The sequence below is a fragment of the Myotis nattereri genome, assembly GCF_964212035.1.
Source record: "Myotis nattereri genome assembly, chromosome: 1".
NCBI classification, from domain to species: domain Eukaryota; kingdom Metazoa; phylum Chordata; class Mammalia; order Chiroptera; family Vespertilionidae; genus Myotis; species Myotis nattereri.
This window is the reverse complement of record NC_138075.1, coordinates 92,591,206-92,612,156: the sequence shown is the minus strand read 5'-3', so window position 1 is coordinate 92,612,156 and position 20,951 is coordinate 92,591,206. Positions and strand designations below refer to the sequence as shown.

The following is a 20,951-nucleotide window of genomic DNA, read 5'->3' as shown; positions in this document are numbered from 1 at the left end:
GGACATGTGAGAAATAACATTTTAAAATTTCTCAGTTAAAAATATAAAAATATCGATCATTTTGTTAAGGTCCAAAACAGTTCTAAGAAGCTAGGAATCTCCACAATGCTCTTAGTCTCTACAGATTACCTTCTGAGCATCATACTGCCCTATGAGATGCTGTATCTTTTTTTCAATTTCCTCTAAAGTCTTTTTATATTTAAGTGAAATCAGATATATGTGAAGATCCAGGTGTTGTTTTCTTTCAGTAATAATAGAAGTTATTCAGGGAGGGTCAACAACTTATAAATTTATGAGATTGCATAGGATATGATTACTAAAATTTTATATTTCTCCATGTTTCTAATACTTTAAATTAATAATCAAATTGAAAATGTTGGACTAAATGTGTTCCTTATATATTCTCTCATATACGTCCTTATACATTCCTTGGATTGCCTTGTATAAATGAATGAACAAATAAATGCCATACATGATTCTTACCAATAATATGAAGATTGTGTGAAAAGTCTAAAAACAAAGGGAAAATATTTTACCTATTGTGTTTTTTCAGAGTAATAACTGGCTTAAATTTAAAAAATGCTTCACCTATAAAAGAATTTGGGAAGTAAAGAAAACTACATCCACATCTTGATTTTATTTTTACTTTACATGGTGGAACTCAGCTGCTCAGAATTAGACTAATCATAATATTTGGTTCATGTCATTCTCTCATCATTTGTCTAGGGCAGCTGTGGGCAAACTACGGCCCATTTGAAATGAATAAAACTATTGAAAAAAAAGACCATACCCTTTTATGCAATGATGTTTACTTTGAATTTATATTAGTTCACACAAACACTCCATCCATGCTTTGGTTCCGGCCCTCCGGTCCAGTTTAAGAACCCATTGTGGCCCTCGAGTCAAAAAGTTTGCCCACCCCTGGTCTAGATATAGCAACTTTTATTCATTTAAAAAATGATTTAATTATTTGTTTTTTCATAGTAAAATAATCATCCATAAATCCACTGTCCAAAACAAAAGCTAGGACTCCAGCAACAGCCCACATCCAACCCCTGGCTCCCCCACCAATCTATCCCCCTCCTCCTTCTCACCCAAAGGATCCATCAGCCAGAATCTTATGCTCATTGTTCCTTTGATCTCATTTTAATGGTATGTAAATCAGTATAAAGTAATTAGTCACAAAATGCTATGTCTTACTTTGAGCTAATTTTTTTCTTACTCTTCTCTCATATCATTGTAGGCATGGTTAGGACTGTGATATATAGTCATTATAGCCACTATTTTCTCTTCTAATATTCTACCTCCCTAGGCAGGATGTCAGGGTGTGAGATCATGTATTTACTCTAAGCTCTCCAGTCATTCATTCTTCCTTACTCTAGAAACCTCATCTCATCCCAAGTGATTTTAAAAATATCTAAAAGATTTCTATTGACTACTTAGGTTTATAAAATGTTCTATTTTATCAAAATATGCAACGCTATATGGACATATTTACAAACACATAATCATTAGATTGCAAAAGCATACAGAACTGACCCAAGTGATTAAGTATTTTTAAAATCCATTCAACTAGATTTCTGGATTTTCATGTTCCTTTCTTATAAGACATTAGTTACTTAATTAAAATGCAAAGTCATGTTTAAGGTTATTCTTAGACATCTGAAATGGAGGACTAATGAATGTCCTTTCAGTTGGAAAAGACCGAAGATAGGAAAGAAATCTTGAGGCAAACCCCTCAGTGAGCAAAAGCAAGGTAAGTGTGATGATAATTCCGGGTATTTACTATCCTTTGTTAAGATACATGGGCTTTCTAAGAGGAGAAAAGTGAGAGTAGTGGTAAAAATGATGTGGAAACATACAAATGTAATCTTGAAACCTTCCTCCCCCCCCCCCTCCTCCTCCTCCTCCTCTTCCTCCTCCTCCTCCTCTTCCTCCTCAGTAACCTGGGCAGTAGCATTCAGTAAAACAAAGTGAGTTTAAAGATGTGGTATGCATTATTCATAGAATAGCAACTCTCATTCTGAATATAGATATTTAAAAGCATCATGCATGTTTAAGAGGACTTAGTTGAAACTCTATGTATTTCTGATTACCTTTATTTCTCAAAATGATGTAGAATTACTGAATTTGCTAACCAGAAAATTCTTTCACAGACAGTGCAGTGTTTAACCTTTCCTTTCTTCACTTGTCTTTAATTCCTACTCACTCTCAACTGAGTTGAAGTGTTTATATTTAAACAGAGCACCCATTGGAACTCTAAAGAAATTGACTCACTCATTTTTTAAGTTGCGGATTTTGGTATTCTTTTTTACAATATTCAATATGCATTACAATGTTATAAATATTTTCATTTCTTTAGGCTATTGAACTCTGGTGACCCTTAAAGGTGACTTTTACAATGTAATGCTGCAAATATTGACACTAAATCATAGGAGAAAATAATGTGAAATAGTTCAAGGATAAAATCAGAGGTGGAGGAGTTGTTCTCAAACACTAATATGGCCATGAATTCATTTACATATGATCTGTAAGCTGGAAGAAGTTATGAATAATATAGTGATAAAGAGCTAACAACCTAACAAAGGTAAAGACCTTTGGCCTTTTTCCCATTTGGGCCTACATTTTTTCCTTTCCTCACTGAACCAGCATAGGCCATTTCAAAGAGAAACAAAGGAAGTGAAAAACAAACGTTTAAGGCAAGTGCTCACCTAAGAAGCAGGACTCCCCATGTAAGATACCCCAAAGGAACGCTAATTCTGTTACTAACAGGACACCTGAGTCTCCTTTGATAGAACAGAGAAGCAGAGCCCAGCGAGAGACCTGCGGTGAAATAGTGCGGCCTCTGGTGAGGAAGAGAGATGCTTATATTTCTCACAAGATTTCATCCCCTTAGTCGCAGGCCTGATGGAAGCTGGAGCCCTCCACCAATTGTGGTTCCAACTCCATGGCTCCGGATGAAGCACAATGGGCGGGCGTGGGCCGGGAGCAAGTTCCTCTTCTCCAGCCCTTCCTGTCAGTGTTCACCAAAGTGTTCGGGGATTTAAGGTCCTGAAGTATGGACTTTCTTCCCCCCGCCCCCCCCCCCCCCCCCGCCCCCTGCTCTTAGCAGGGTGTTTGACCTCCTGGTCGACTGCGTTCCCTGCCCCGCGCCAGCTGTGTTCCTGACCCCAGAATAAATCAAGGCTGCACCGGCCCTGGCAGAGCTCCCGGCACATTTCCTGTCTCTGCCTAAGGGAAGCCTGTTTGCCGCCAGGACACTGGTGGGGATTCTTGGAGGTTGTGGGTGGGGGTGGGCGGAGGAAGTAAGGGTAGAGCCAGTGGTAGAGGGCGGTGACCACGCTCGAGGGACACCTCGGAGCCCTTGGGCCGGACAGAGCCACGTTGGGAGCAGCTGTGGGCGCGGGGCCTCCAAGATGAGGCCGGCGCTCACCCTGTGCCTCCTCTGGCAGGCGTTCTGGCCCCGACCCGGCCGTGGCGAGCACCCCACCGCCGATCGCGCGGGCTGCTCTGCCTCGGGGGCCTGCTACAGCCTGCACCACGCGAGCATCAAGCGGCTGGCGGCCGAGGAGGCCTGCAACCTGCGCGGCGGGGCGCTCAGCACGGTGCGTGGGGGCGCTGAGCTCCGCCAGGTGTTCACTCTCCTGCGGGCAGGCCCGGGGCCCGGAGGGGGCTCCAAAGACCTTCTGTTTTGGGTGGCGCTGGAGCGTAGGCGATCCCAGTGCACCCTGGAGAGCGAGCCGTTGCGGGGTTTCTCTTGGGTGCCCCCCGACGTCCACGTCGACGGGTTGGAAAACGAAACGCTGCCGTGGGTGCAGGAGCCCCAGCGCTCTTGCGTTGCGCGGAACTGCGCGGCGCTCCAGGCCGCCGAGGGAGTGGAGCCCACGGGCTGGAAGGAGATGCGCTGCCACTGGCGCGCCCACGGCTACCTGTGCAAGTACCAGTTCGAGGGCTTGTGCCCCGCGCCGCGCCCCGGGGCCGCCTCTGACTTGAGCTACCGCGCGCCCTTCCAGCTGCACAGCGCGGCGCTGGACTTCAGTCCCCCCGGGACCGAGGTGAGTGCGCGCTGCCCGGGGCAGCAATCCACCACGGCCACCTGCATCGTGGACGGGGTCGGTGCTCGCTGGGACGGGATACCCTCCGGGGCTGTGCTCTGTCCCTGCCCCGGGAGGTACCTCCGCGCAGGCAAATGCACAGAGCTCTCTAACTGCCTGGACGACATGGAAGGCTTTGTCTGCGAGTGTGCTGCGGGCTTCGTGCTGGGGGAAGACGGACGCTCTTGTGTAACCTACGGAGAAGGACAGCCAGACCTGGGGGGAGCCAAGGGGCCCACCAGGCACCCCCTGGCCACTGCAGTCAGCCCCATGCCGAGGAGAACATGGTCACCCAGGGTCCCTGAAAAACCAGGAGAGATGCCCCAGGTCCCTGGACAAGGCAGTTCAGCAACATCTATTTCTGAGATTCCTGGGTGGGGAGCAAAGAGCACGAAGCCCACCCTGCAGATGTCCCCTCAAGCCAACTCAAAGGCCACCATCACTTCTTCAGGAGGCGTGATTCCCACGTCTAACGCCACGTCTTCCTCTAACATGCCCAAGGCTCTGGACTCCTCCTCCACTGTGGTCTTCATACTTGTGAGCATAGCAGTGGTAGTGTTGGTGATCTTGACCATGACGGTGCTGGGTCTTTTCAAACTCTGCTTTCACAAAAGCCCTTCCTCTAGGCCAGGAAAGGGGCCTTTGACCCCTCCTGGGGTGGAGAGTGGTGCGCAGGCTGCTGCTCTGAGCTCCAGTTCTGCACAGGGCGCAACAGTGGGGTGAAGTCGCAGGCTGAGGGACAGAGCAGATGGCGCCTCGCTGATGGGGACCTCTTTTGACTCCGAAGTCACATAGTGGAAGGGGACAGTGAGCACTTCTTGTGAGTAGTTTTTCACTCTCAATGAAAAGGGGAGCGGAGAAGGGGGGCTTATCTGTGGAACTGATGATTTCTGCAGAAGTTCCCTTCCCCTAATTCCCTCTACCCCAGGGAGGAGCTACATCCAAACTGGATACTCCGTTTCTAACACGGAAGAGGTGGGAGTGCTGTAGGCGGTACTGAGCCCAGGATTCTACCCGGGAGAGGGCTTTCCTGTGGATTTGAAGAAGTGATTGAACTTTTTAAGATATTGAAAGCATATAGAAAACAATACAATATTTTACATTTTATTTTTTACCACGATGGAAATAAAAACTCTGTTCAGACTGGGAATATATTGATATAAAAATCCCAGGCAAAAAAATAAAAATAAAGGATTGTTGGTAACCCAGACTCAAATGTCATTGGTTTCCTGGAGGAGTAATTATTTAGGAAGAGCAGCTGAGGAGCACGCTGGACACGGCAGCAAGAGTACATCCTGCCTGTAGGTTGAGGGGGGAAATGTTAACAACTAGTAACTTCTTCCTTGTTTTCTTTTTTTAAATATATTTTGCTTTCAAAGTTACTGCTATGTCTGTGCTCTGCTAGAAATCTAAACTGCAGTATTGCCAAATCCGCTGGCTCTAGAAGCAAATTATAGTTGACCACGCATTCAAGTGTTTACTGTGTGTCCTTGCTCAAGGAAACAAATGGTTTGTTTTGCTCTCCCAATGTTAGTGCTCTCCAGTGTAATGACCTTCCCAACCAAATAGCCCTCTCCTAAGGATCAGGATGCTGATGCTCGCTTCCAATTATAGCAATGTTAAATTTCAATTGAAACATTGATGCTAAGTATTGATTTGAAATCTTCTGGGCGCATTAAAGCAAAAGTAAGCTGGATTTCCTCCAAAGTTGCTGGTTCTTGTGCAATTGGAAAAACTTGAATTCCAGACCATTTCCTCCCCCGCTTAATAAAAGCATGTGTAGTGACCATACGTACTCATCTTGGAGTGATTTCAATTTAATAAGAGTCTACAGGGGCAAAACGTGACAAACAGCCTTCCGTAAGAATTAGTAGTATAAGAGTAAATGGTAAATACAAATATCTATCATCTTGTTAGGACTTGGGGTATTAGAAAGTAATTTAAATGAAGCATTCCTCAAAAAACAATTAAGACAATAATAATCACTATCTAGTGGAATTGAGACACCCCCCCCCCCCTAGAAAATATTCCTCTTCTACTTGTATAACAAATCTTTAAAATTAAGTGTGTGGAGATTGGTGCATGGAGAAAGATGGAGAAACAAGCTTAGCAACCATAAAATTTACACTATATCTTCATAGAACCATTTTTATGTTCTTGAGTGTGCAATGTACAAAATATATACAGGGGTGGGCAAAAGTAGGTTTACAATTATGAGTACACAAAACAGAGTTTATTATTGTGTTATTTACTTATTTATTTATTATTATTAACCTACTTTTGCCCACCCCTGTATATATAATATATATGGTGTTATAATATTAAAGGAATAAAGTAACAGGTAATTTGCTTCATATGTTAAAGATTTGTCTAAACAGTTGCATTTAAATAAAATTACAAATGAATTAGAATTAACAACAGTCAAAGGAATTTTAAATAAAATCATTTCACAAATAAATGTGAAGAATAAATTAGTGTCAGCTCAATTACTCTGTTTTTTTCACCTATTCTCCTTGTAAGTAGATCAGGAAAGAATTACAGAAAACGCTTTCATATTTGATTTCCTGAGACATAGCAATTGCAGACCAAGCTTCATATAATTTCCTTTGATTTCTAGCTATGAAGTCTTCCATAAAATTTTTAATCTATGGCAGAATCAGGCCAGCTAGGCACAGTGCTTAAGAAATATTTAAGGTTAGGATCCATGTCCTTCCTCTGTACTACATCTCCACTATCACTTCATTAATTCTTCAACCTCTTTGAGGTGCATTTCTTTCTTACTTAAAGCCCTCTTCCCTTGCACTCATTTCATAGATGTCTGTTCAGTTATTTCCTTACAAGAAAGACTTGGAACCTCACTTACAGTCTTTCTCTCCAGCCTAAGTCCTGCCATCGTCTTACACAATCTCAAAGTCCTCAAGTAGGACTCTTCCAATGTGCATTCCCGTTCCCTGACTTCCTCACTTCCAACTACCTTCACTTTATTTCAGCCATCCACTCCAGCAGCCACACCTTAGCCTTTCAGCTGATTCTGACACTGCTCCACATCTGCAAACACAAATTCAGACATTCGTGCATGTGCACATGTGTACATGTTGAAACCTGCATATTAATGAACTTTCACACTGATTAGAAGTAAACCATTATTGGTGAACTTCGAGATTCCTTCTTTCTTACAATGATAAGCCTTGCTGTGAATAGTGGCCTTACATGGTATCATTCTTTTATTTCTCTCTCTTTTAAATAATTTCATATATACAGAAGTAATGAGTACCGTAAAACATTATTTTTCTTAAATTATTTACAAGTAAATTTTGGGCCTAATGCTCCATTACCTCTGAATATTTTAGTAATTATTTCTAGGTTATTTAATTTGTTGGCATATAATTATTCATAGAATTTCCATATAATTCTTTTTTTCATTTCCATAGAATTGGTAATGATGTCCTCTCTTTATTTCTAATTTTGGTAATTTGAGTATTTCTTCTTTGGGGGATGGGATCAGTCTAACTAAGTCTGCCAATTTTGTTGACCTATTCAAATAACTAACTTTGGGAATCGTCAAGTTTTCTCTATTGTATTTCTAACCTCTATGTCATTTATTTTTTTCTAATCTTTATTATGCCATCATTTTCTTTGTTTTGGGTTTACTGTGTTATTTTTCCAATTTTTCAGAGTAGAAAATTAGGTAATTAATTTAAGATTTTTCTTTATTAATACAGGTTTTTATAGCTATACATTTCACTCTAACCTCTGCTTTAGTGACACCCAGTAAATCTGGCCATTTTGTGTTTTCATTTTCATTCATCTCCAAGTGTTTTCTAATTTTCCTTGTGATTTTAAAAAATATATTGGTTATTTAGGAGGATGTTTCTTAATTTCCACATATTTTATAACTTCTCTACATTCCTTTTGTTTTTAATTTGATTTCATTGTAGTTAAAAACATACTTTGTATGGCTTCAACCCTTTTTAGCTTACTGAGGTCACTCACTTTTAATGTTGAATTATATGTGTCTACCTTTAGTTCTGCCATATTTTAAAACTATATATATATATATATATATATATATATATATATGCTGTTGTTAAGTGCATATATGCTTATAATTATTATATCTCCTGATATATGGGCTCTTTTATCATTATAAATTGTTCCTCTTTATCTCTAGTTACATTTTTTGTTTTAAAGTCTATTTTGTATGATATTGGTAGAGCAACTTCAGCTGTCTTATGGTTGCTTTTGCTTGGTATACCTTTTTGCATCAACCTTTCTGCAGTTGATATCTTTCAACTATTTGTGTCTTTGAATCTAAAGTGTCTTCTGTAGACAGTATATAGTCAGACTATTGTCTTTAATCCATTCTCCAATCTCTGCCTACTGAATGGATGTGAAATACATTTGTCATTAATGTACTTACTGATAAGTTAGGTTACATCTACTATTTCCTATTCGCTTTCTACATATCTCATTTCCTTTTTGTTCCTCCATTACTGTTTTCTTTTGTATTAAATAAAGAGTTGATAGAATTCCATTTTAATTTTCTTATTGCTTCTTTTGCTTTCATAAGTTTTTTTTTTTTTTTTTATACAGTGGGGCCTTGACTTACGAGTGTCCCGACTAACAAGTTTTTCGAGATACCAGCTGTCTCTCGGCCGATTTTTTGCTTTGAGTTGGGAGCTAAAATTCGGGTTACGAGCCAACTTCAGATACCCCACCGATAGTTGGCGCAGTGAACGTCACAGTGAACGCCACATCAGCCCAGCATCACGTGTCTCACTCGTTCACTTTAAGATTTGACATATGAGTAATTTGAGTTACGAGCTCCATCATGGAACAAATTAAACTCGTAAGTCAAGGCCCCACTGTAATTGGCTCCCATGGGGATTACAATTAACATCTTAATTTAAAGACTGCTTAATTAAGAGAAATATCAACTAATCTTAACAGTATACCACAATTTTGCTCCAACATAGCTGCTACATCCTCTCTTGGGGATGGGGTCAGTTTAAGTAAAGGTTCTTTGTGTTATTATTGTCAAAAGAATTACATCTTGATATTCTATAAGCCCATCATCACAGTTTTATGATAATTGCTTTATTATGCAGTTCTTTTAAAATCATATAGGAGAATAAAAAGTTATAAAGAAAAAAATACATTTATACTGTCTTTGATATTTACCTATTTAGTCACCTTTACCAGTGCTCATTATATCTTTGTGTGGTTTTGCTACTGGCTGATATCATTTATTATCATTCTGAAGGACTTCCTTTGTGTTTTCTTATAGGAAACGTCTGCTGACAACAAATTTTCTCAAATTTTGTTTATTTGAGAATGCTTTAATTTCTTCTTTGTTTTTGAAGGATAGTTTTGGTGGACATAGAATTTTTAGTTGATATTTTCTTTTTAATGCTTTGCTTAAGTCATAACACTGCCTTCTGGGCTCCATAGTTTTTGATAAAAGTTAGTTCATTTTTGGAGAGCATTATGCTAAGCGAAGTAAGTCAGTCAGAGAAAGATAAATATCACATGATTTCACTCATTTGTGGAATATAATGAACAACATAAACTGGTGAACAAAAACAGATCCAGAGACAGAGAAGCATTCATCAGACCATCAAACCTCAGAGGGAAGGTAGGGGAGGGGGGGTGTAAGGGGAAGAGATCAACCAAAGGACTTGCATGCATGCATATAAGCCAAACCAATGGACACAGACACCAGGGGTGTGAGGGTATGATGGGGGGGGGGGCAATGGAGGGTTAAGAGCACATATGTAATACCTTGATCAATAAAGAAAAAAAAAGTTAGTTCATTTTATTGAGGGTCCTTTGTACATTTTCACTTGTTTTCCTCTTGGTACTTTTCAGCTTCTTTCATGTGACTGCTTTCCTGTTTCTTTGTATAGTTCATGCATTTTGTTGAAAGTCAGATGTTTTAAATAACATAATATGGCAGTTCTGTAAATCCATCCCCCAATAGCCACAACCATAGTTTGTTGTTGCTCCTGTTTGTTTGGTTACTTTTCTTGATTAAGTCCCTGTCAAATGTAAACCACTGAACTAACTTCTCTGCTCAGTTAGCTTAATGGTCAGCTAGTGATTAAAAAGAAAGTTATTTAAATGATTGGATCAATAAATCTCCCACCCTTTGTGGAGGGGCTCTGTGTGTGTTATAGGCAGACTCCAATGAGCAGAGAGCTAAAAATTCTTTCTTGGGCTTCACTTTTTGCCTTGGCAGGGCCTCAGCATTTCTCTCAGAGTTGGAGAAGTTAGGGTCCTTTTTAATCTTTCCTGGGCAGGTGCACAGCCTTACATTATTCATGCATTTGCCTTCCTAGATTTCCAAGAATGTACTGGAGCTTTGCAAAGCCCTCTATAGACATCTCTTTCCCCAAATCTTCCTTATTAGTTTTTTGTTCAATCTCTGGTTTGCCACACTGGCATCAACACCTGTAATTAGATTCCTATGGCTACTGTAAGTTATTACCACAAACTGGGTAGCTTAAAACAGGAGAAATTTATTGTCTCACAGATCTAGAGGTCAGAAGTCTGAAATCAAAGTGTTAGCAGGGCCTTGATCCCTCTGAAATCTCTAGGAAAGAATCATTCATTGCCTCTTTCTAGCATCTGGTAGTTGGCATGATCTTTGGTGTTTCTTGGCTTGCAGCTGTATCACTCCAATTTCTACCGCTATTGCCATGTGCCCTCTTACCTCTGTGTGTGTCTCTTCTTTGTCTTTGTCCAAATTCCTTTCTTCTTATAGGGACACCAGAAATTGAATTTAAGATTCACCCAAATTCATATTACTTCATTTTAGTTTAATTTAATTTGTAAAGATAATATTTCCAAATAAGATGATTCACAGGTACTGTAACTTAGTTTTAAATATATATTTTGGGGAAGCACAATTACAGACAGTTAGTGGTACTTTTCTGTGAGTGGGGGTCTTTAAGACTTCAAAACATGGTTTGTCTCTCTCAGTGGCCAATAGGCTGATTGTTTTCATAGCTACTCTGCTTGCAATTCTGGTTTTCAAGGCATCTTCAGGGCTGGGGATGGAGAATGAGAATAGGGAGAGATGGGATCTGTATTGATCATCTGATGGGCCTCCTCAAATTAGAGCAATTAATTATCTGCTATAGGCTTTTTTTAGTGGCAACTTACCCCACCTATGGTTCCTATACCTACCTCCCCATCACAATTATCTGTGGTGATTTTTTATACAGTCATTATATATTGTCCAGTTCAAGACTTCAGTCTGGGCTCTAAGGCTCTACTATAGAATCAGTCATCATTTCTAGGCCTTTTCAGAGGCTAGAACTAGAAAGTGTAATAATTTCTAAAATAAGATAGAATTCTACCACAAAAGAAACAAATATGTGTAAGTGCAATAGAGGTAAACATAGATGAGTGTCCCTAAGTGGGCATCTAAACTTGCTCCCCTTCTCACTTGGCCTGAATCCTCGGTGCAATGCGTGAAATGGTGATAGAAGCTGATAGATGGGGGAATAATGAGTATAAAGGAAATTGACACCTTACTTCTCATGGCATGGCCCAGGGAAACTGAAAACCCCTTAGAGAGCCACAGTCACCCATGGCATTGATATTTGTAAATAGCAATCTTCAGGGGATATATCTAGGTGGAAGGACCTGAGGGAAGCATTGAGAGAGAGAGAGAAGCTAAAATTTATTTTGCCTGATGTGTATCTTTTGAAACCTTAGGGTTGGAGTTATCATGACAACAAATAAACCCAAATGGATCCAACACACAAAAATCAAAGGGGAACTTGTACCTGATAGCCACAGAAGTAGATAGTCAAAAAGTACTGGAAATTGTATGTGCACTGTAAACCAGGTTGGACAGATCTAGTGACCAAAAACCATGGGACTGGACATCTAGTCCCAATGCCAGGGAAATATGTAAACTTCCTAGAACTTAGATCCTCCCGATTTCATGGTAGGCAAAGGTGGAATGCCTAACCCTTTCCTTTAGGGTCTTAACACTCCCCTCCATAATTTGAGACTTCATCAATTTTTACCTTTAATTTTCCTGTCCACACTGTTCTTCCCTTTGGGCTATATATATCCATCCTAAATGACCTCCACAAGCAGAAATCTCATTACTCTGCTTTTTCCCCTTAACTCTTCATCTCCTCCTCCTGTTGATCTACCCAGCCTGGTAACAGATTTATCCTCCTCATGTAGGTACTTTATCATTCAACAATGCTGCTCAAAAGAATCCCAAGGTTGTCCCATTATGTGAAGTCTACACTCATGAGCCTGGCTCAGGCCCCTCCCAGCCCTTATCAAGTTAGTACACACTCATCTCATATTGTACCCTGTGTTTTTGCTGAACTAAATTACTCAATCTTGCGTTATTGTAGCTCCAAAATTTTAATGTGCAATCTTTCTACCCAGAATGCCGTCCATTTTCATCTGGCATGCCAATATGTGTTTATACCATAAATCCCAACTTAAATGCTACCTCCTCCCAGATATCATCCCTAGTCACCTCAGACTCAAACCAATTCTCTGAAATCCTCCATCACTGGAGTATAGTTTTTCATTTCTACAACCAATGCATGTGGCTAAAGTGAGGAACTATACATTACATATTTTGTAAAAAACAGATTGCCTTTACATTGCAAGATATCAATAGATGTTTTCTAAGTAAATTATAATTAGGCAGAAATGATAACTTTACTCAAATGGATATAAATTTTTATACTGAACAAAAGTTCTTTTAGGGCAAACATGTCAGACTCAAAGGCTAGCACGGGCCAAATAAACAAGGCATGTGGCCCGCGAGCTGAAAGTTTGACATGCTTGTTTTAGGGTTTTAACATTCCCCTCCATAATCTATTTTTACCTTTAATTTTCATGTCTGCACTGTTTTTCCCTTTGTTTTAAATCTTTAAAATTATTTAGTAGCTATATAATGCATGTATACCTTATAAAAGTTTTCATTTCATGATATATACATAGTAAGACAAGTATTGAACAAAGTTCTTTGGCCTGTATCCCTGAAAATCTAACTTTCTTTGTGCTCACAGCTACCCTCCCACATGCTTAGAACTGACGTTGTCCCTTCCCAAAACTATATTTTCCTTACAAAAACATCCCTAAATAAGATATCCACATAGAATCTGTTTCTCCAAAAATCCCTCTAACACCCGCCCCCTCCCTCTATCCTACTCAGAGTCATCCTCTCTGACGATCAGTGTCAGATGCCCTGACAACTCAGAGCAGTAGTCCAATTTACTGGGCTGCCATTGTTTGGGGGAGGAAAGTTTGGGGCAAATGCAAGGCAGGCAGTGAGCCTTTAGCTGAAGGACACATGGCGATGGACTCTGCCCCTTGGAATAAAATTGCCCAGTAGAGGGCTTGTTCAATAGGACAGCCCTCACTCCCTCAGCTATAACTTGAGGAGAACAGGGTCTCTGGGCACACTGGCTTCTCTACTCAGGAGTCTGTGAAAGTAGGACCTTTAGAGGTTCCACCTAGGAACACAGTCCAGACTCTGCTATACAACAAATTTGTGATCCAATGGGTACAGAGGAAAAAAGAAAAACAGGAGAAAATACAAAATAAATTTAAAATAATTCACAAGGCTACCGTCCTCTCCCCCTCAGCCAAAACCTCCACTATTACCATTCTTTCCTTGATAGCCCACTCGTATCATCTTTCTGCCATCCGTATGTCCCTTGTATCTTGAACCCAAAGACAGACCCACAGGCTGAAATTGGAAGCAAATAGGGAGAATGCTGGAGAAATATTTCTAGGCCTCCAAAACTGGAAGCAAGCTTTTACTCTCGTTGAGTTTGCCTTTCAGACTAGGTTCCTGCATTGTGGGAGCAAGAGTGGTGGGAGGAGCTGCAAGTGTACATGCTCAGGCCCTCCTCTGAGCTAGTATCCTCTCGGATGAGCTACTTCAAAGTGTTAGCTTACTCAAAACACTTCTTGCTTCTGTAGATCTTTACCTAAACTCTCTTATTTTGAGTAGGCAAGATTGGTAGAATTAAGCGTATATAGTTCTGATCTTCCCACTCACCCCATCTTTATCACCTTTAATATATAGATCCTCTAAAGCAGTGGTTCTCACCCTTCTGGCCCTATAATACAGTTCCTCACTTTGTGACCCAACCATAAAATTATTTTCGTTGCTACTTCATAACTGTAATGTTGCTACTGTTATGAATCATAATGTAAATATCTGATATACAGGATGGTCTTAGGCGACCCCTGTGAAAGGGTCTTTCGACTGCCAAAGGGGTTGCGAACCACAGGTTGAGAACCGCTGCTAAGGCAGCTACCATGTCTGCCTGGTTCTTTTCCATGTCCAGTGTCTGGCACATAAATGGTACTACATCTTTAATGAATAAATGGAGGAACAGGTGGGTTGTTTGAAACACACCTAAGGGGCAAGGTTGGTGGGTGGAGACACCTTTGCTGATCTTTTCTGAATGTACATGCATTTTCTGTATACACACACAGAGAGACACACATATCTCTACTGCTATAGCTCTATAGAAATTGCCTGGGTGCCTCTCTCTGGACTTCTGCACTTCCCAGTCACACCATTCTTTCTGGAATGTATTCCTTCTATCACCCTCTATCCCTCTAGCCATCCCTATCCTTCCTCTAGATGATCCGGCATCTTCCTCTCCCTTATTGTAAATTGATATGTACAGGTTCAGGGGCACCACTGACAGGGAAAGAGTCCACAGAGGGTAAGGCCCACTTGAAAATTGGATTGAGAATTGGTCCTGTTTACCTTAACATAAGCCGGGAAAGATAAGAGCTGAGCAGAGGTCTGTTCAGGTCTTGCATGTCCACAGAATGAGGCTCCCAAGGCTACATCTTCATTACCAACAATACCTGCTCTCCAGGCCTCAACCGCCTGCTCAACATCCCCTGTCCCTCCTGCCACAGTAAATGCAGCATCCCTCAAATTAAACTCATCACAGGTTCCTTTTGTAACCTCTTTGATGGTATGACTCTCATTCCAAAATTCCAGGCTGGAACCTTCAATTGCCCTTTTACAATCCATTTTTTTCTCTAAACCTTTATATTCTGTGTCAATAATTCATATTTATATTCCCTTGGAAATGTCCAGTAGATTGACCCTTTTTTTATTGAGGTTCATTTTTGCCATCCCAGTGTAGATTTTCATCATTATAGTCATCCCTTAGTTATCTTTTTTTACTTCAATATTTATATCTAAATCCACTCAGCAAACCAGTTTAGTCTTTCTACAGCACCCCCCTCTTTTAGTAAAATAGTTTATGCTTCTCATTTTCTAGCACATAAAAGACCAAAAAAAAAAAAAAATCCATGACTGACTTCTCAAAATCTGGTCCCACCCTATGTACTGGTCCAACCTGTGTCCCAAGATTCCCCAACACACTCCTCTCAGGCCACTTGCCTCATGAAAATAAAAACATTTTAAATGCCTATTTTGTGCCAGACTCAGTGAATTGACACTGGAGATAAGACAGAATCCAAGACAGACGTGATCCCTGTGCTCCTGCATCCTACAATCTACCTCAGGATTTTCTCCCTTCCTTTATCTGCCAATAGTGCTCTGCCCCTTAACATGTAATCACATGCCATCGTATTACTGATTTTTTTTTCATATTTTAACCACAGATTACGTACCTTGGGTAGGGTCCTATGCTAAGCTAGCTCTGGATATTGGAGATTATGTCACCATTATATACCCACTACCTAGCACAATGTCTGGAGGTAGGTAAATAGTTCATAATTTTTTAAATGAATGAATCACTTAATAAAATGTTATAAACAATGAGCAATTAGAATTTAGAGGAGAGAGAAATTGGAATGTTGAGGAGTTTGCAGAGAGCTGTGCCCTGGAGTATGTGTGGGCTGTGCACAGACTGAGAAGTGGGAGGAGGGCATTGCAAGCAGTGCAACACTGGAATGTGAGGCACGGAAGTGAGACTGACTGCCTTCCATCCACTATCTGTTCCCCTCTGTTTCCAAAGTAATGGAGTATCAACATCCCAGCTAGCCCTTGAACCAGGATTATCCATGTGACTGTGTTCTCTCCGGTAAAATGTGGGTGGAAATAAGTGTATGATGTCCACACCATCTGCTGTATTAGTCAGAATAGGACAGGTTACATTCTGGAATAAGCAGCACAAGTTTAGTTCTTGCTCACAAAAATATGCTGCAAGCCCGAAGGACTTCTTTACATTCACTCAGGATTCCTGCAGTTTCTTCATAACATCAACATGTGTTTTGTGGCATAAGAAGCAAGGGCTGGAGAGTCAAGAAGAAACAAAAATGTGAGAAATCAAAGTCTACCTCTAGTTCTACCAAAGACACAAGAATCTCTGAAATAGAGCACACAGCCTCCAAACTAAGAAGGACATAAACCACCTTGACACAGAAAAACATTTAGAGGGTCAGCCTCCTAACAGAAAAGGAAGTGATGCTTAGGCAAAAACATCCATGGATGCTTTGCTCCTCCAAATGCACAATGTGAAATGACTTTACCTTTTGTACACCACCAGAGGAAAAGAGTATGTCTACATGGGAGGCACTTTTGTTTGTTTGCTCTTTAAGTGTTATTTTATTGATATTACTAGTGGCCCAGTGCATGAAATTCATGCATGGGGTGGGGTCCCCTCAGCCCAGCCTGCACTCTCTCCAATCTGGGGCCTCTTGGGGATGTCTGACTGGGATCGGGCCTAAACCGGCAGTCGGACATCCCTCTCACAATCCTAGACTGCTGGCTCCTAATCACTCACCTTCCTGCTGGCCTGGTTGCCCCTAACTGCCCCCCCCCCCTGCCTGCCTGGTCACCCCCAACTGCCCCCCCTGTGCTGGCCTGGTTGTCCCTCATGTGCCCCCCCCACCCCCACCCCCCCCCGCTGGCCTGGTCGCCCCATGCAGCCTGCTGTTTAGTCATTTAGTCATCCCTCACTAACCCCCTTGCCGGCCTGGTCATAGGCAGCCATCTTGTGAGGGTGTGAGGGTTAGTTTGCATATTACCTCTTTATTATATTATTATATAGGATTATTTCTTCTGTTTTTTGCTTAATTTGAAATAATGGAACAATTTTTCTTCCCCTTTGTTTCCAGGATAACCAGAGAAGGTAATGGTTTCAACAAATAAGGTCACAATCATACCCAATAATACTCCATTTGAACATGGGAAAGGTCCACCTGTTGATTCATTAGAAATATCTACACTAATAAAAGAGAAAAATGGTAATTGGCGTACGGCGATACCCTTTTCATTGGCTAATCAGGGCTATATGCAAATTAACTGCCAACTAAGATTGGCAGTTAACTGCCAACTAAGATTGGCAGTTAACTGCCAACAAGATGGCGGCTAATTTGCATATGTAGGCACAATGCAGGGAGGTGAAAGGGAAAGCAGGAAGAAGCCCCCTGCCACTGACAGTGATTGGAAACCCAGGGGGGAGCTAAGAGCTGGGGGGCAGGGCAAAGGCGGCCCTGGGGCCGCCTTTGCCCTGCCCCCCAGCCATGATCAGAGAATCAGGCGCCTTTGCCGCCCTGGCCAGTGATAGCAGGAAGTAGGGGTGGAGCCAGCGATGGGAGCTGGGCACGGTCGAAGCTGGCAGTCCCAGGAGCTAGGGGTCCCTTGCCTGGGCCTAAAGCGAAGCCCACGATCGCGGCGCCCCTCGCTGCCACTGCGGGTCCCCGCTGCCCGGGCTGGACACCTAGGCCAGAGGCGTTAGGCCTGGGCAGGGGTGGAGCCTGCAACCGCGGGGAGTTGGGGGTCCCCTGCCCAGGCCTGACACCTCTGCCGGAGGCCTCAGGCCTGGTCAAGGGGCCGATCCGGTGATTGGTGATCGGAGGGTGATGAGGGTCAACTCCTCTGGCCGAGGCATCAGGCCTGGGTGGGGGGGCAGAGCTGGGGATTGGGGGGATATGATGGTCCCCTTGCCCAGGCCTGAAGCCTGGGTCAGAGGCCTCAGGCCTGGGCGGGGGCCAGAGCCAGTGATCAGGGGGGAGATGGGGGTCCCCTGTCCAAGCCTGACACCTCTGTCGGAGGCATCAGGCCTGGGCAAGGGGCCGATCAGGCGATCAGAGGGTGATGGGGGTCAACGCCTGAGGGCTCCCAGTATGTGAGAGGGGGCAGGCTGGGCTGAGGGACACTCTCCCCCCCCTCCCGACACACACACACCCAGTGCACGAATTTCATGCACCGGTCCCCTAGTTATATTATATTACAAGTATTACATTATAGTAGTTATACCAGAATACAATTCTCTTCTTAGTCATGATTAACTGAAATATACTGAAATGTACTTCAACCAGAAGAGAATAAATATTCTGATCTGATATCAATATAAATGTCAGAGTGAAATGATAGATTTAAAGAATCTGAATGAAACAATATAAAATAAAACAAAACTGGAGAATTGACAAAATAATTTAGGGAAAAGTAAACATAAACATGTTGATAAAAAAAATTCATTTTAACCTGATAAACTTATGATGAGGTATTTAGATTCATCTTATTAATCTAATCTGTACCTAAAATTTTTCTATTAAGTTGGCTCTACAAACATTTATTTCATTAGCCTCAAAACATGTTCATGGTGAAATCATTATAAATATGTCTTTAACCCAAAGCAGCCTTGAGGAAGCATGGATTAGAAGACGGTGTTGTACCTGAAGCTCTGGGTCAGGGGGTGTTGACTGTAGTAGAGACAGTTCAGAGGTGGCTGAGAAGGAAGGTGTGGTGCCACTGGCTGAGGTAAGCGCATTGCTCATGGGAAATCAGAGCTGGTGCTCGGGAAGATTAGACCCTAACTTTGACAATGAACAACTGGAGCTTTGGTGTTGAGATATAAGAGAACTAAGTGCTAACTAGCACAGTAAGAGGAATCAGAAAATTATTTCCTTTAAAACTAATACAAATGTAGATTTGAGAGCAGAGCTAACTGTGCCAGCACCCTGGCACTGCAAATACCAAATCCAGAAGCAGGCAAATCTGGCCCACTCACCCCAGTCAGAAACTCAACTAGAAAGCTGCAGGCCTCGCCATGGAGAATTGCCTAAGCCTGAAAACTTGGGTCAGAGAGAAGCAGTGCTGGATATGCATGTCCTGTGGTGGGTCCCTAAGTGAAAGGGCCTGAGGGGCTGGACCCACATACCTAGTTCCTCTCCTTCACTCTGCATCCTCCAAGGGGAGGTAAGAGGCAAGGAGTGTTTAGGGAAAATTCCCTCATCAGGGAACCTTGGAGAGTAGAGAAATGACTACCTCCTCTCTCCCCTCCTCCCCCAAGGTAAAGCTCTTTAGCTTGATAAACCTAGAGTTTCCCATCTGGAAGCAAATATCTCCAGTGTAGCTTTTAGCTCTAATATTTATTACTTTAAAAAGCCTCTCAGGACTGATAAAGAGAGGGCAGTGCTCCTGGGGCTCACAAACAGCCACATAGAATGGGAAAGGAGTTCCTGAGCTAAGTGGTATATGAACTCTATGCCATCAGAGTGATTTTATTCTATCGTGTTTCAACAAATATTTATTGTGTAGCTTCTGTGTGCCAGTGAACAGAGTGATAAACAGATCAGGTCCCCACCGGCCTTCCCAGAGCTTACACTTTAGTGGGAAGAGTCAGTAAATAACCAAGCACATGAATATGCAATTACCAAATGCAAGAAAGGATTGAAAGTAAGGAAAAGTAAGGAAAGGAGAAGTTGTTGCGATGGGGAAGGAACCAGCTTCCAGGCATAAGGAGAAGCATGTGCACAGGCCTGGAGACTGACAGGAGCACAGCATATATAAGGTGTTAAAAGGAAGCTCTGGCTGGAGGTTAGTGGGCAAGGCATGAATCATATGAGTTGACTACAGAGGGACCAGGCAGGCAGGGCATTATAGAATAGGCAAAGAATTTGAAATGTATTACAAGTGAGTGTAAACCCAGTGAAGAGTTTTGAGCTCAGAAAAGATATGATCTCATTTATGATGTTAAAAAATGACTCAGTTGTGAAGATAACAAGTCTGGGGACATGGAAAACCAATACCCCCAGGAGGTAATGTTAGCCATGAAGGCAAAGCCACTGAGGCAAACAGAGAAAGTGTTCCAGGCTGCAGGAATGTAGCCCCGGAGTTCCTATGTCGCAATCATCATTGGTAAGAGCTTCTGATGCCTATGTGTGTCTTTAGAACCAAGTTGGTCAAAACCTAATGGTTGGATGTGATGACATTGACCTGTCATATTTATATATTAATATAACATAATTTAGTGCTTAGTCCAGAGAAAAAGAAGTGATTTTCTGTCCAACAATCCCTTAAATACAATTTATTACAAATAGATGCTTATACTTGTTTCATCAAAATGGCATTCTTATGCTCTATCCACTTCCAGCCCTCAGAAAGATGCATCTGAAATCTAGATTCTCAAGTCAAATCTTGTCAGGCAGCTCCACACCCGTCCATTTCCCCTGGAATCCTGAATAAACTGCTCAACTAGCTTGTGTTCACTATGGTGCTGATGACAATTGGGTCTTCTTGGTTATTCATATAATGATTACTGGGATGACAATATCCACACCCTCTGTACCATAAAACGTTTCTTAGGCCTCCATATCTGAGAGAGGTGGGCCGGGTAACCAGCCTCTGTTCAAAAAAAGAAACATTACATGAAAATATTTAGCCAAGCTTACAGAGTCTAAAAGTAAGCTAAAGACTTCCATGCTTTAGAGAAATTTTGGAAAATAAAAAGGCAAAACGGCTCCTTTTATTTCTGGTCCCATGAAACACTCTAAAGCAGTGGTTCTCAACCTTGGCTGCACATTAGAATCACCTGGGAATCTTTTTAAAATCCTGATTTCTGGGCCTCATCCTCTGGAAAC

The 20,951-nt window shown here is 41.9% G+C and overlaps 1 protein-coding gene across 1 annotated transcript; it reads left to right on the top strand.

Annotated features, from left to right (window-relative positions):
- The first annotated feature begins 3,381 nt into the window (after nt 1–3,381).
- Nucleotides 3,382–5,878, top strand: CLEC14A (C-type lectin domain containing 14A). Its single transcript, XM_081082732.1, has one exon. It carries the CDS (start codon nt 3,417–3,419, stop codon nt 4,815–4,817), a length of 1,401 nt encoding a protein of 466 aa, XP_080938858.1. The 5' UTR covers nt 3,382–3,416; the 3' UTR covers nt 4,818–5,878.
- Nucleotides 5,879–20,951: the final 15,073 nt, after the last annotated feature.

What these genes read in the sequence shown, in the direction of transcription:
- CLEC14A (XM_081082732.1), top strand. Translation starts at nt 3,417, where the DNA reads ATGAGGCCGGCGCTCACCCTGTGCCTCCTCTGGCAGGCGTTCTGGCCC.